Consider the following 15,988-nt stretch of genomic DNA (forward strand, 5'->3'; position numbering starts at 1 on the left):
TGGTAAACAAACAAATACTCAACAAACCAGAATGTTTTTATATTTTAGATTCTTCAAAGTAGTTGAATGAGAAGGTGTGTCCAAACTTTTGACTGCTACTGTAGATATAGTTTATAGGTTTAAAACAAGATGTCTCCTACTTCACTGAAAACCAATCTCAGTGTGTGGGTTCTGTTGGTTTTGTTTCCGCAACCCCCCCTCCCCCCTTATTCCCTTGGAGTTGTAAACCTCTAGTAGTGCTGTGGACTTTATTCTGAAGGGGGTCCCACTTTTATTGATCTCATTCATGACACAATACAGACTCCTGTAACACACTTTTTTACTGATCTATAGATGGAGGTAATGCATCAACAAAGGAAGGGAAGACAGGAAGCTAGTTAACAAGGAATGTTTCAAACATTTAAGAAATGTTGGTTTGTCTGAAAAGTAAGAAAAGTGATGAGTCTCTCAGACCTTAACAAGTTTTGCATGTTTGCAAGAAAAAACACTTAGTGTCAAACTCTGTGCACACGTCATTCTTCACAGTGAAGGTGAAATATCCAACAAGCAAAACACATTTCAGGGAAGTAGGAAAACCTTAATGGGGCAAATAGAAAACAGAACGGCTAAAATACTTTGCTTTTATTATCTTTTTTAACAAATACGTTGAAGTACATCCATAACAACACAGTTCAGATTTCCGTTTTATCAAGTGTTTACATCTACACGCTTTGTACAGATTTGTATACAAAACAATAATTTACGTCCCATAGAAGTCTAGTTACACTTAACTATACAACAACTTGTAAATGAAATAAATATAAAAACAGGAATAATCACAGGTGATAACAAAAATGTAAAAAGCCATAGTATAAGTACACCACCAGCACCTGTCTTCTGAAGTTGCATCTAGAAAGATATACATTTTCCCTTTCTACTGGCAAAAGTACATCTGTGAGGGCAAAACAGAGTTTAATCCATAGTTTCATAACAGCAGCACCAGTTACACTGTATGATTCCTATTTAGGCCAGACAGTTATATCGGGACACTGACGTGAACTTTTTTTATTTCAGCCTAATATTGGTATCATACTTACGTTTGTAGATCATGTTTTTTTTTTCTATGTCTTAAAAGATATCATGTCAATTCATATGAGAAACAAGTTTGTTTATGGTAAAAAGAAACCGCTTCAGTATCATCACTCATAATGGTGAAAACATACAGTTTTTCAAATTAATGGGATTTCACTCTCCAGGTAGCATTAATGGATTAGAAATACTCTCAGTCAGGGCTTCATCTCTGCATCTCTTGTTCTGAACAACAAACAGTACACTTACTGAGTTTAAACTGAAATATCACAGGTTTATGATAAGGAAGTGACGGGGGTAACGATGGCATTGGGATATAGGTGCATACGTGAACTTTTTTTCCACTACCATGACACATCCACTGTTTCACTGTGTATTTTGTGTTAATTGAATGATCGTAGACCGCTGTGCACAAAGCTAGGAGTAATCATTTATTTTCTCTCAGTGCTGTACACAGTCAGCCTTGTGTTTTTAACAACACAACGAAAAAGCACTATGTTACAGAGTGGTGGGGTCGGAGCACCGGGAAGCACAACAGATGCTTGTCTGTCATTCACTCTCTCCCTCTCTCTCTCTCTCTTTCATACACTCATGCACGCACACATGCACACACACGACTCGATTACTGCATTCATCCCGATCTGTACCAAGATGGCAAGTGCTACTAGGACCAGGTTGCTAATTCACACTGCTGTGTTTAAGTACATTTTAACATAACGATGCAAACGTTTTGCAAAATCACGCTTCAGTTTTGAGACAAATAATTAGGACCATTGTGATTGACAACTGATTGCTGCCTGCAAAATTTAAAAAAAAAATGTATATCTACAAAGAGACAATCCGCACAATCTGCCATGCACACTGTCACCAGCAAAGGGACATGCAGTTAAAAGTGCAAGTCTACAGAGGGGTTCTGTTGTCTATCTCGGACAGAGCGTTAATGTTATGTACATGTGTATACATATCTGAACAAACATTAGGCTGAGGATCAAAAAAGAGCAAAACAACCGAACGGACTAAGTGCAGCAGGCACACGCGCCACATTATTTCAATGCGACTGGTGCGGCGCTGAGGGTGCAGAGATTGGGGTGTGATGGTTACTTCAACATTGTACATGGTTGTGGCACAGTATTTGGCTCCGTCAGAGTCACTCTGCCTGGGCCACGTCCTTGTGGTGGCGCATGATATGCTGGTTCTTCTCCGAGGGGCGCCGGAAGCCTTTCGAACAGATATCGCAGCGGTGCGGATAGTCTTTTGTGTGAATGGAAATCACGTGTCGCTTGAAACCCGAAGCATCCCCGGTACTGTAGTCGCAGTACTGGCACTGGTAAATTCTCCTTTCCTTTTGTCCTTTGCCAATAACTACAGTCACACTGCTGGCTAAGCTGGCTGCACTGACTCTGCCAGCCTGGCCAGAGGCGCTGGACGCGCTCGGTGCAGACTTTTTAGGCGTCACAACGGGAGTGTGCGTCTCTGTCCTCTTAGACTCACTCTTTTCAGGAGAGGCCTGTTGCTCCTTTGTGTGGACTGACAAGATATGGCGACTGAGAATAAAAGGGTCTGCAATTTTGAAGTTGCAGTGCCGGCACTGGTGGAGTTTCTTGGTGCGATGGGATACCGAGTGCTTCTTCAGTTCAGACGGCCGGTGGAAGCCTTTACCACAGATGGCACATTTATGTGGATAGTCCTTGGTGTGAACAGATATGATATGGCGTTTCAGGTCACTGGAGTTGGAACTTTTGTGATCACAGTGGGCACAATGGTGGGTCTTATTCTCCTCATGCGTTAGTCCGTGCTGTATCAACTCCTCCTCCTCCGCAAAGGTCTGGAAACAGCGCTCACATTTGTACGGCATCTCTTTGCTATGCTTCGTCTTGATGTGCGTCTTGAGATTAGAGGAATCGGCCGACTTGTAGTCGCAGTAAAGGCAGGAGTAAGGCTTCTCGCCCGTGTGTGTGCGCATGTGTTTCTTCAATTCGGAAGGATGTCGAAAGCCTTTTCCACATTCCACACAGATGTGGGGGAAGCTTTTACTGTGAACTGCCAACAAGTGCCGATTGAGCAGTCCCTGCTCGGCTGTTTCATAGTCACAGAACTTGCATTTATGCATCTTGTTGGGCGTTGCTGGCGGCTGACTCTTAGGCTCTCGATGGTGGTGCTGCAGTCTGTGAGAAAACAGCGCTGCCTGCTGGTGGAACTCCTTGCCACACATTTCACACTCGAAAGGGGCCTTGCTGCTCAGAGCGTGCACCTCCATATGGTTGTGGAGGCTGGCTTTCTTGTTGGTGGTGAAGTCACAGTCTGTACATTGGTACTTTTTCCTCGTCAGAACGTCCTGGTGATGATTCTTGGTGTGGCGTTTCAGGAAGCCTCGTGACTTGAACTTTTTACCACAAAGCATGCAGGGGTAAACAGTCAGAGGCTGACCGTATGGGCCGATGATGATGGCTGGAGAGAAAAATCACAAGAGGGAGAAGGAAATGACAACATGCCCATAATCTTGTTTCTCAAGTAAACTGTTGGTTAGATTCCATTTTGACGTCTAAATCATCTTAAAATTATAACAAATAACCATCTATTTAATAATATGAACCATATATTCCTTACCAATAACAACCCAAATTAAAAAAAAACAACTGATATCACTGATGTGTTGTTAAATGTATGGAAAAAGAAAAAAATATATCATTATATGAAAGCAGCCAGAAATTATTGGTGCTCACATAATAATTCTTTACGGTTGTTCAATTATTGTTTTGGGATTGCAGATATTTAAGATTAATACCATCTGGAATCAGGAAATGCATACAATTGTGAAGCAAAAACTGAAAAATCAATAACTAGGAACATTTAGCTGAGTGCAGCAGCACATATCAAGCACCAAATTAAGAAGGTTCAAAGTATTAAAGAAGAGCAAACTGCTTTTTCTCAAGTAGTAAAAAAAAAAAAGCATAGATGTCAATTATGAAGTCACTAAGTTAAGCTAAATTAACTGTCACAAAGGAACGCACAATCAACAGCTGATAAGATGATAATGTGCAAAGGACATAAGCTTCACATTATTATTCCAATGCAGGGGCGTCTTCCAAATATTCTTCTAAATGATCAGGATAAACTAGTAGAAGGCAACCGTTGTAGTAGAAGACAAATGACAAAGAAATACTTTAAACTTTGGTTGGAACAGCTTGAGTAATGCTAAAGTCAAAAGCTAGAAACAACAACAAGCTGCTGCTCAATCGCAAGTTACAACACTGTGTGCATAAACACAGTCTGCAATAAGCTCAACAGATCTTGGCATCCATAATGCATTTGTCAACTTCCCACAAATGCATTATGGATGCCAAGATCTACAAAAAAAGCATGGTCAACTTAATTAAATTACCATATAATATTAGAGAATTACTTTTAAAATACAGCGCCTTCAGCAGACACGCCCCCAGCCTTTCAGAGCAGAGAATTTTTTCACGATGTTCAAACCTAATTTCATATACTTGGCAAATGTTTTAATTCAAATTTGGCTGGGTGGACTTTAAAATCCCTATGGGTTCACAACCTAGGAATTTCTCAAATCATGAAAATAATTCAGTTACAGCTTTCAGTCTTAATGCATCCTTCTGTTAAAGCTCTGTGCTTTAGCAGTGTGATCAAGCTTCTTTCATTTACATTCAGAACGGACATAGAAAAGCAACTTTCATATAAATGAACTTTGCGTGGCTCTTACCTGTCTGTACCTGGCGAGGCTCCGACCGTCTCTTGCTCTTGTTACGTTGTCTACTGATTTCATCAACCCCGTCAGATTCATCGATGTGCAGCAGTGCACTGGCTGCACCGTTTCTGTTTTCACAACTCTCGCTATCCTCTGCACCTGTGAGACCAACAGAATGCCTTTAACACAAAGAATAAACAAAAAAACAGCATCGGTAAAGCTTAAGCCAAGGTACTCAGAGACGTGGTTGATGCACAGGCTTCCAGTGTTGTTTTAAAAGCAATTTAATAGACAAGGGTGCTGACCATAAGCAGCTGCCCAGGCCACAGGCATGAAGTCCTTGCTTAGAGACACGCTGTCATACGAGCGGTCGTGAGTTACTGGCTCTTCGCCTCCTACCACCACCTCCATATAAACCTCATCAGTCACCTTGGACCCACCTGTAGATGAGCCCAACATGTACAAAACCAAAAAACTAGGAATGTTTAAGTTTCATGACAGCCATCCCCGCTCGTCAGAACAAAAGGACTCACCATGGTTTCCTTGATTGTGATGAGAATCCCCGACTGACATGTAAACCATCTTCTCTCTGAGCGTTTGGCCCGAAGACTCCGTTAACGCCACACTCTCCGTGTCTCCATCGCTGATGTCAACGGATTCTCCTGCAGAATTTAAAAATGTATATATAATATATAATCTATAATTAGGCCCCTCGTTATTCTTAAGAGGTTTAAGCTAAACAGCTACTCACCCATGTCATCCTCCCCAGAATCAGCCTTGAAGATGTACACCTTTATCACTTCCTGCCCATCCTCATCCTTCTCCACTTCCTGGTCCTCCACAGCTCCCTCCACCGTTACCTCCGTTCCGTCTTCGGATACCATTTTTCCCGCTTCGTCCACTAGCGAGGGGGACACACATCACATTTCATTAAAGACATGCAAAGTGTGTGAGATCAGCCAGCAATAAGCTAGTGACGGTGTTACATCAAACATCAAAAATCAACATTGTTCTTTCACTGAAAAGATATGTGGTAGATACTTGACATCAGTCTGCATGGTATCGGCAAATAACCATTTAAGCTACATTTGCGAAAATAACATTATATCGATGTTAATTACTAAGTGATGCCCTTAAAAATAAAGAAAATGTTTGAAACAGCTCCTGTATGAGAGCTGAACATTTGACAAAACTGACATAGGTAGACTATGGGAGAAGTAAAGAACAAATGTACAACTTGGAGAGATGGTATTTACATCTTTTCAACATTTGGCAAGAATGAGTCTCAACCTAAAATTCAAAGTTTGTTTGAGGAATCGCATTTCAATCTGTCTTGAATGCTTTCTTGGACACATTTACATTTAGCATTTTGAGATCAGGCAGAATTTTGAGAAAAACACATGAACTACGTGTAACAAGTATGATTTCCAGTGTAACAATGGGACATTTAAATTCAATCCAACAACAGCAGAGATGTAGACTTACAGGATATCATTAGATAATCTCCACACCCATCTTGGTCGTCCTCCTGCTCCTCTGGGTCCAGCCCATCTTCAGGGATGTCTCCCATGGCAACACCTTCCTCATCCCCCTCAAGAGCCATCACGCAGGTTTCAACGGCGACATCCTCATCTTCATCACAGTGAACATACTCGGAAACCACATCCTCGACCGCGTCCTGGATGACTAGCTCGTCTGGGGCAAACCGGTGAACTGCCATGCCTTCCCCCTCGCCTTCGGACACCAACACAGTCTCTTGAAGCTCCACAACAAACTCCTGCCCGCCGGCACCACCCTCATCTGGAAGAAGCAGGTTTGCCCAGTCGATCAGATTATTGTGCGTTTTAAATGGAAAGTTTAATGTCGTTACTGACTTCCTACTGCAACCATAACATCTCAGACCAAACAATACTTTTCACATTATCTGGCTAATCAAAGAATCCTACTTCTTCAACACTTCCGTATAGTCTTAGCGTGAACCCACACATACCCCAAAAACACAATTTGTGTAAAAAAAAAAAACCAGATTCAATAAATGCATGGCTCATTACCCGATCCGTGTAATATTATTTTAGGCTCTTCCGAATGTATTGCAAGCCTGGTGACATCCTCATCCATTGTCTTCGCACTGCATTTGTTACTGAACAGCTGAAAGCAGATGAAAGAGAGTTTAGATATTTGGTGAACCAAAACAGTTGGGAAACAAAAGCTTAACCTAGAACCATGCAAACTCCATCAATATCCAAAATCTCCATAGACAAGTTATTCATTATCATCCTGTTAATCACCAGAGTAACTTAGATCAGTCTGACACTAAATCCATAAAGCAGACTGGGCCAATACACTGCAGCAGGTCACCCAAGTTCATTAACTGCATAATATAGAATGATGATATCGGTTTTCAATTTATTTTTCTGCATCCAAAACTCATGTACGCCCATGGCCATTAACGTGATTTTAAAGTAATTGAAATTGTATAACAGAAAAACAGGTGCAGATGATGGTACCCGATTCTAAAATTGTAAATTAAACTTTACTGAAAAAAAGTAGTTAATTCTCAAGATGTGTTGAGTCAATTTTTGGTATACTGCGTGTGTTGGTTTCTGTGAGCTTGATAACGTAAATACAGTGCACTCGGACATATTCTATAATAAATACAGCTGGATTTCAAACAAATACTTATGTGGCAGCAACCACTATGTATGTAAAACCAACATAGAAGAATTAATTTTTTTTATTATTTGCACTTCACAGAAGTTATTCATTGAATCAGCACGATTATAAACACTTTTCAATATCTTTCCATTATAAGACCTGTATTTGTAAAATAAATATTGCATTATTGTTATGTGATAGTCAGTTGAAGCCATAGTAACAGCCCTGTTTAATATCCCAATGTGTTTTGTTGTATCCTGCTGCTGCAACAAACAAGTTCCTCTGGAGAGAGCTTCATTTGTTTTGGCATTTTATTCCACATTAACAAAAGATAGAAAACAAGATAAGGTCACCTGATTTAAAAAAAAAAATAAAAGACCCTGGAGCGATATCTGGCCTCACAGGCTAAATAAAAGAGTGCATTTCTAAAGGTGGAAAACACTCAATTGAATAAAACAATATTAAGAAGATGTTTCAGTGTGCTGCAAAAGGACAGCAAGTGAAATTAAGTGGCATAATTGTAATCACTACCAAAAGTAAACAAATATTCAGCCCAAATTGACTCCAACACCTTCTTCATGGAGATAAAGGTGAGATAATGTGTGGCAGAAATATCTCCGTTTCTCACTCTCTCACACACACACACACACACACACACACACACACACACACACACACACACACACACACACACAGATGTAAACAGTGGTGTGGAGATGCAGCCGGGGTGCCATGATATTGACACTGAGTGTACCATCCCCCACCTCCAGGTGGACAACGATGACAAGGGGTGTGAGGCGAAGTGGCGCAAAAACACAGTGCACCAGTCTGCTGAAAGATGCCGCTTAAAGCACATCAAAACCCACCATTGCGATCCGACTTGTTTCTCTTCTCATTCACGTCAGACTGAACCAACAGATTAAGGGAGACGGTGATGTCTTCATCCGACCACTGGAGCTGCGTTAGCGCCCCCAACCCCCCTCCCCATTACGCACGAACAGCCCCGGTTTGAGCGGGCAAAACACACTTTTAATGCACATAATATTGCATTTAGTGACATGCATATACAAAATAAAGAGTAAATGCACGTTAGTTGTACAATGAAGATGCTTTGTAGCAGCTAGTTAGCGGGAGAATTGCGCGCACACACACACTGGTTCTCCACAACAGATTTCCATTAGCGGCCGCCATTTTGTTAGCATGATGTCCGGACGAATGCTACTTTTCATGGTGATTGTAAAAACACCTCGGCGGTCATGCATGTTAACAAGGCTGCTGTGCACATTATCTGTTGGATAAATAAAGAATAACGTTCAACCAGCGGCTGCACGGGACCCTCCGTCGTGCAGGCGGAGGCTAGCTCTCCGGCTAGGCCCGGATCCGGACCACCAATCACGGCCTCTGTCAAAGGCCCGGGCCCCCGAGAAGAAAAGGCCCAACCCTTTGCGGCCTCTCGGCGACAATGAAAAAATAAATTAAAATACAACATGCATGCAAAAACAAAGAGATACACACACGCATGCATGCAAATATATCTCTGCAAAACATGCGCGTAAAACCAACCCGCGTACCAGGTGTATGCTGCAGGGATGGCCTCCGTCTGCGCCTCGGCTCTCCAGGCCGCCTGGTTCCCCCCCAGACTCGGGCAGGATTCAGTCGGGAGATTTGTGTTATTTGGGCGGGCCGCGGAGAAGAAGAGAAGGAGGGGTTATGGGTAGTTTCTGGAGCTCCGTTGAAAGCAAAGCAGGACGTCTGGAGCCAGGTCTTGTCATGCTACAGCCCCCTGCTCCTCCAGCTCCGAGGCCGCCGTCAGCACGACACGTCACAGCCCGAGAGCTGCAGGAAAATGCGGAAGGGTTGTGGTGGAAATCACACCGGCAGGCACCAAACAGGCCATAATCTGAGGACGGCTGATCGAGCGGGGGTCTCGTCAGAAACGTGCACCGTGGTGTTGGTTTTAATTAGTTTATGCCCCGAGGTTGGTTCAGTTAGTAATCTGTGGAGGATTGGTTCGGTTCCCCCAAAACAGCAGCCTTGTATGCGGCGCAGAGGTGGACAATAAAAAGTGATTAAACTATGACCTCCAGACAGAGAGCATCCAACATTTAAACACACCGCTGACTAGTTTTCTACCCTGTTACAGTGTCGGTTTAATCCACAACAACACAGCCACAACCTCCTGGTCACAAATAAGAAATTATTTTGGATTTTTTTTTTTTTTTTTTATAAAAAAAAAAAGACAATTAACTGACTGTACTTTAATTGACATTTTAAAAGAGTATCTACATTTGTACTAAACTACATTTATTTGACAGCCTATTTATAAACTAATATAGGTTATTGCATACAAGGTGTTTATTCGTCTGTAACACTTACAGTACCAGTCAAAAGTTTGAAAACACCTTCTCATTCAATGGTTTTTCTTTATTTTTTTAATTTTTTTCCTACATTGTAGATTAATATTGAAGACATCCAAACTATGAAGGAACACATATGGAATTATGTGGTAAACAAACAAATGCTCAACAAACTAGAATATGTTTTATATTTTAGATTCTTCAAAGTAGTTGAATGAGAAGGTGTGTCCAAACTTTTGATTGGTACTGTATGTTTAAAATTAGAAATTAAACAAACAGTATGTTGAATAGTTAAAATTAGCCCCCGGTTAATAGCAGTAATAATCAAACATCACAATATATATATAATACATAGCACAGACAGGGATGCCCCGAGGTTGGTTCAGCTAGTAATCTGTGGAGGATTGGTTCGGTTCCCCCAAAACAGCAGCCTTGTATGCAGCGCAGAGGTGGACAATAAAAAGTGATTAAACTATGACCTCCAGACAGAGAGCATCCAACATTTAAACAAACCACTGACTAGTTTTCTACCCTGTCACAGTGTCGGTTTAATCCACAACAACACAACCACAACCTCCTGGTCACAAATAAGAAATTGTTTTGGATTTTCTTATTTTATTTTATAAAAAAAAAGTCCATTCAATTACAAGTAACTGACTGTACTTTAATTTACATTTTAAAAGAGTATCTACATTTTTACTAAACTACATTTATTTGACAGCCTATTTATAAGCTAAATATAGGTTATTGCATACAAGGTGTTTATTCGTATGTAACACGTGTTTAAAATTAGAAATTAAACAAACAGTATGTGGAATACATTACATTACAGTCATTTAGCAGACGCTTTTATCCAAAGCGACTTACAATACGTGTATTCAACATAGGTATTCAAGAGAACTACTAGTCACCAGAAGTCATAAGTGCATCTCCTTTCTTAAACAAGCATCTAAGAGCATAAACCAGAGCAAAAGTACAGTGCAGAAACAATGTGAAATTTGTGAAATACTGTGAACTCAACTATTCAATCAGATTCTTATTCTAGTTGTTAGTTTTATTGTTTACTTATTTATTATATTTTACTGTTTGATTACTTATTATACTTGCTGTTGTTCGCTATCCTGTTCTCCTGCTGAAAACTGCAACTGTCCTTGCTGTGGGACCAACAAAGGATTATCTTAATATGTTATCTTATTAAAATATTGTGCTTAAACATTTTGCTTACCGTCATGATTTGCATGAAATCGGAGACATCGTTGGTTTCAGCTTTCCGTATTATATAACTGGCCATAAACTCCCTTTCTTTTCGCTTAATTATCATCTTATAAAAGCTACATTTTCAGGAAAACACAAGGCCAGTGCCCAAATGTCTCTACAGCTCAATAAATAATAATCTTTTATGAAAAATTAAGAAGGAAATCTATGCATTTAACAGTACAATTGTTTTTCTGTAGGTAGCATTTGCTTCGGAATCAGAAAAACATTATTGATCTGTTGATGGTCCCATTTTCATAATATGTTATCAATGGACTGTAGACTAATAAAAAGAAGAATGAGTTGGGACATTTTAGGTTATCAACAGACAGTGGGTGACAGATTAACTCTTTATTGGGTCGCTTAGAGATAAACTGTGATAGGTTGACATTTTTGGTGTAATGATTTATGAGGAAAGCATCTGTAAATGTTTTGAGAGGTTGTGTTGATACTCCAGACGGCCACACACAGTGCCATTTGGATGGACACAAAATCAGAATTGTAATTTTGTGTGGTAGCTTCCCATAAGATTATATTCTGCAGACTCTTTTAGGGCCAACAGTTGGAGTAAGTGTCTAGTTTTTAGTGTTAGGCTTTATGTAATTGTGTTTGTCTGCTATATGTTCAAACCATAATCCTCACTCACAAACATGATATTTCTGATACAATAGCAAGGCCTAATCAGGCAATCATGATCTTCTCAAAAAGTTGGGTCATTTGTACACAAGTGCTAGTTGGCCATTTCTAGTTTGCACCGTTCTTAAACAAGTGTAACTTAGCGATATAAGAACTCCATTATGTTTCTTTAACTTAGCAAAACATTTTCTCCAGAAATTCTCCTCAGTCTACTACATTTTCAGTTAATGTTCCCCTCACGCAAAAAAACTCAGCACAGGCACATTGTTTGATACGTTACTCTCTCTTATTACTACACTTTCAATCTCCTGTTCCTTCATTTTTAAGGACAAGGCAGTAAAGTGATGTTGTTGATCTGAGGTGAGGTGTGAGTGTTTACCCATATTCTGCAGTTTCACTCTCAGACCACTACCAATGTAAATTTATTTAATCCTTCGGGGGAGTTGTCTTAACTGACTGAGCCTGTGCCTAGTTTCAAAAGGCAGGTGTGTTTACTGCACATATACATTGCAGCAAATTCAAACTGACAGGTCACCTGGTTGATGAAACTAACAGAGCAGACAGACAGCATTTTATGAAAAACATTTTATTTGGATTTTGAGTTAGTGCTGGATTTCACAGACTTGGACGACTGGAACGCAGATGAGATCAGTTCAGTTTATCAAAATACTTCAGCTTGCCTGAAGGGTCGGGAATGATCTGTGGGAGAGAATTAATTTAATTAGTGCGCAATGAGTGAGACATTTCTTATGTATATGCTATAAATCAGGCTGTGAATAATGCAGTTTTTCACTTCACAACGAAAAAATCTCCTTTGAGTTAGTTCAAACCACATAGTCAGGCATAATCACAGTGGCAGTCAGTTTCTCTTAACCTTAAATGTAAAGGCTTTTTGCAAAACAGACAATATTTGTAAGGTGGTCACAAAGAGACTGATTAGCTAATACATGGGTATTGATCTGTCGTGGAACAACACTAGTTAGATACCAAGAATCCAAATCAGTCCGTGTTACTCACTGTGTCACTGCCTGGCTTCCATCCGGCTGGACACACTGTAAGAAAATGACACAATTGCAGTCAGCGAAAGTAAAAATATAGCTCACAGAATCACTCAGACACACTGAAAACCAGTTATTCATTTCCTGGTAGTGCCGTTTTAAACAGCTCCTCGTACCTTCTCCGTGTTTGTCAGTGTACTGGAAGGCCTGCACAAGTCGCAGAGTCTCATCTACGGATCTGCCCACCGGTAGATCGTTCATGGTGATCTGCCTCAAGGTGCCTTTGTCATCAATGATGAAGAGTCCTCTAAGAGAGCGACGGACAGAAAAGTCAGACTCAAGAATGACTTCTACGTGGTTGTTAAAATAACAATAGCTTTGTTATGACATACTGTATAAAGTTAAGAAGCACATTGTAGAGGAATCAAATGTCATTCGTTTACATTTTAAAGTGTTTCATATCTATAACCTTTTGGCTTTTGTTCACTCAGTGTGGCGCAACATTGTTTTAAGTTAATCGCCTATAAATCCTAAATAACAGCCGCCACAGTAAATGTGAAACCGCACCTGAGTGTGTGCCCCTGGTCCTCCAGGTAGACTCCGTAATCTTTTGAAATCTGGTGAGTGAGGTCAGACAACAGAGGTATTCTCATTGGTCCAAGTCCACCCTGCTTTCTGGGCGTATTGATCCTGTTAATAACAAGATAAATAAAGCTATGATCTGAGTGTACAGTTTAGATAAATGATTCACACCTCAACATCAGCATGAACCCTTCATTTCTTTATGAAAATCCAAAGTATTTCGATAATTATTCCACTTAAATCAGTCTACTTAAGGACGTCTGTTATTATTAGGATTTGTCTTAAGCCATTTAATGCTGAGTGCATCCTGTGGGTGTAATGGGGACAGCGATCTTACCATGCCAGGTGGGTGAACTGGGAGTCGATAGAGCAGGCGACCACCTCTGTGTTGATGGCTTGAAACTCGTGCACACGATCACTGAATGCAATGATCTCAGTGGGGCAGACAAATGTGCTGCAAGAGAAAGAACAAACACACATTTACATTAGGATATACTCTGTTGTGCACCAACGCAAATGAAGCGATGAGGTCATGTGTGTCTCAGATGTTACTCACAAGTCCAGAGGATAGAAGAAGAAGACGAGGTATTTTCCTTTGTAGTCCGACAGCTTTGTCTCCTTGAATTCACCATTAATGACGGCTGTTCCTTCCCAGTGTGGAGCCGGCTTTGAAACTAAGGTAAGAAGAAAAGAAACAGGAATTATTACTGTAACTTCAAAACTTCCATGACTTGTTTAGATGCTGCAAATGACTAACGGTTTTTTTCCAGCAAAATGTGCAGTGAAAAATGAAAGATAACAGTAGTGTTTTAGCCTTTAAAATGGCACATTAAAAATCTAATAATCTTCAGTATTTTTACACCTTTAAACGTGTTGATTTAAGTCTAATATAAGTTTTCAAGTAGTATGTATGTTAAGTGTATATATCTAAACTGAAATGTACAGTATAATTATCTTAATATTACTTTACCTCCATATCTTTATTTGTATTCTTTATAATGTTTACATTTACATTTTGTTCTGCATTGTTATGTCCCATACTGCTCAGTATTACGCACGTTTGCTCTTTGTTTTGATTATTTTCTTATGCCTAGACGCCATTTGAAATGTTTCTGTTTTCTCTATGTTTTTTTTCCTTTATTCTATTGTACAAAGCAGTCTAAGAGTAAGTTTAGTCAAATTAATTAAACTAAATGAGAAAAAGTATATCACAACTACATAAGAATAAAAACACGAGTAAAAAATATAGAGTGTAAGAAGTAATACTGACACCAGTGTCTGACAGAAACTAAAATAAAAAAAGTAATAAGTAATAGGCAATGGCATTGAAAAGTAATAAAAAGTAACATTGCAATTGACATATTGCACGTGATATGGATATCATTGTTCTCTTATAAATGTTTTGCCAGTTGCAGTTCCCATCAGACATAATAATCCATCATTCATGTTAAAACATATTTGCATTACAAGTGGAAGTTTTGTCTCTATTTCAATAACAGAAACATAAAGCAAGTGACCAAGAGCACATCTGCTGACATCAGCATAATAACCAACTACAAAACTTGCATTTTCTTAGAAGACTGCATTTCATATGCACTCATACATGTGCATGTGAGTTTTATGGATGCCTTTTGGTGCTTTATTATCAGCAGTGTTGGTCATGTGTCCAAGGGGCGGAGGGACACACAATCCAATGAATTTTATATAATGACGTGTCCTAAAAAAAAAAAAAAAAACACCTGCTTACAAGTCAGGCCTCGTGTGTGAGTGACACAAACACCTTAACACTGTCATCTTAGAATTAAACAACAAGACACCAGCCAATCAAACATGAGCATGAGCTGCACAAGTCTGTAAGTGACGTTGTCCTGACGGATCACCACGCTGGAGCTGCAGCAGCTGGTGTGGAAAAAAAACAACACCACACACACATAATATCACTGCGCACCTCCACGACGCAAACTAACACCAAGCCTCCACCTCTGCACGCACAAACGAGACAAAACTCACTTTTGGCTTTGCTGAGGTGCAGGGAATGGTCGGACACCCGGGAAGCCTCTCCGGGATAGACGTGTCCTCCCGCGTAGTTGTGACACTGGGAGTTTTTCACGTGAGCGCCTTCCTCTGCAGATGTGGAGAGGAAGAGGAGCGCGGCGCAGAGAGCGTGGAAAAGCTTAGTGTGCGAGAGAAGGTCCATGGCGTCGTCGCTTTGAGAAGCACCCGACCACTGACTGGGGGGATGTGTTTCAGCCTTTTTGGCAGGATTTAAGGAGTCTTCTTCCTCCTTTTCCTCCTCTTCCTCTTCCTCTTCTTCTTGACTCCAGGGTTTTTGGAGCAGCTTGCATCCTTATTGCTGCATTACTGCCATCTTCTGGAGCTAATTAGCATGCAAAGCCCCCCTCCCTTTGAACCCACTTCCCTTAATAAATGGACAGAAAACAAATAGAAATAGAAATACAACTTTCTGGCCATAATTCCACAAAGCTTTCCTCCCTTAGCTCCATAGTTAAAAAAGTTAAAAATAGTTGAAATAGTTGTTTTTTTTCTCTGTCTGTAAATATAATATTTCAGTTATTGTTGTTTTTTCTACTGTTTTTTTTTTTATTGCTTATTTATAATACTTGTTTTATTTTATTTTTATTTTTCATTTTTTAGCTTGTCTTCTTCTACTATGTCTTGTGTGCACTTTACTCTACGCTGTTGTAAGCCTGCAAATTTCCCCGCTGCGGGAC

General features: G+C 40.1%; 2 protein-coding genes across 4 annotated transcripts; both read right to left on the reverse strand.

Moving 5' to 3' along the window:
• Positions 1 to 334: 334 nt before the first annotated feature.
• Positions 335 to 9,489, reverse strand: LOC129113312 (zinc finger Y-chromosomal protein 1). 3 transcript variants are annotated; one of them, XM_054625534.1, is made up of 8 exons: positions 8,296 to 8,371; positions 6,826 to 6,922; positions 6,260 to 6,574; positions 5,526 to 5,675; positions 5,308 to 5,436; positions 5,080 to 5,214; positions 4,790 to 4,933; positions 335 to 3,516 (listed from the first exon to the last, which is right to left on the reverse strand). In XM_054625534.1, the coding sequence occupies exons 1-8, from the start codon at positions 8,323 to 8,325 to the stop codon at positions 2,216 to 2,218; spliced, it is 2,301 nt and encodes a 766-aa protein (XP_054481509.1). In that variant the 5' UTR covers positions 8,326 to 8,371; the 3' UTR covers positions 335 to 2,215. The 3 variants fall into 3 exon arrangements, with proteins under 3 accessions (XP_054481509.1, XP_054481508.1, XP_054481507.1); XM_054625533.1 differs by lacking the exons at positions 5,080 to 5,214; positions 8,296 to 8,371 and adding an exon at positions 9,001 to 9,489; XM_054625532.1 differs by lacking the exon at positions 5,080 to 5,214.
• Positions 9,490 to 12,259: 2,770 nt separating this feature from the next.
• prdx4 (peroxiredoxin 4) lies at positions 12,260 to 15,611 on the reverse strand. Its single transcript, XM_054625157.1, has 7 exons — positions 15,267 to 15,611; positions 13,813 to 13,930; positions 13,594 to 13,710; positions 13,242 to 13,364; positions 12,851 to 12,981; positions 12,694 to 12,728; positions 12,260 to 12,375 (listed from the first exon to the last, which is right to left on the reverse strand). Exons 1-7 carry the CDS (start codon positions 15,451 to 15,453, stop codon positions 12,325 to 12,327), a joined length of 762 nt encoding a protein of 253 aa, XP_054481132.1. The 5' UTR covers positions 15,454 to 15,611; the 3' UTR covers positions 12,260 to 12,324.
• Positions 15,612 to 15,988: the final 377 nt, after the last annotated feature.

This window comes from Anoplopoma fimbria, chromosome 24 (assembly GCF_027596085.1).
Source record: "Anoplopoma fimbria isolate UVic2021 breed Golden Eagle Sablefish chromosome 24, Afim_UVic_2022, whole genome shotgun sequence".
Classification (NCBI taxonomy): Eukaryota; Metazoa; Chordata; class Actinopteri; order Perciformes; family Anoplopomatidae; genus Anoplopoma; species Anoplopoma fimbria.

What these genes read in the sequence shown, in the direction of transcription:
- LOC129113312 (XM_054625534.1), bottom strand. Translation starts at nt 8,325, where the DNA reads ATGAGAAGAGAAACAAGTCGGATCGCAATG. An exon ending in AGATTATCTAATGATATCCT is followed by an intron (nt 5,676 to 6,259) that starts GTAAGTCTACAT and finishes CCCCCTCGCTAG; the next exon opens with TGGACGAAGCGGGAAAAATG. An exon ending in GGCCTGGGCAGCTGCTTATG is followed by an intron (nt 4,934 to 5,079) that starts GTCAGCACCCTT and finishes TTGGTCTCACAG; the next exon opens with GTGCAGAGGATAGCGAGAGT.
- prdx4 (XM_054625157.1), bottom strand. Translation starts at nt 15,453, where the DNA reads ATGGACCTTCTCTCGCACACTAAGCTTTTCCACGCTCTCTGCGCCGCG. An exon ending in GCACCTCAGCAAAGCCAAAA is followed by an intron (nt 13,931 to 15,266) that starts GTGAGTTTTGTC and finishes TTCTTACCTTAG; the next exon opens with TTTCAAAGCCGGCTCCACAC. An exon ending in CACTGACAAACACGGAGAAG is followed by an intron (nt 12,729 to 12,850) that starts GTACGAGGAGCT and finishes ATTTTCTTACAG; the next exon opens with TGTGTCCAGCCGGATGGAAG.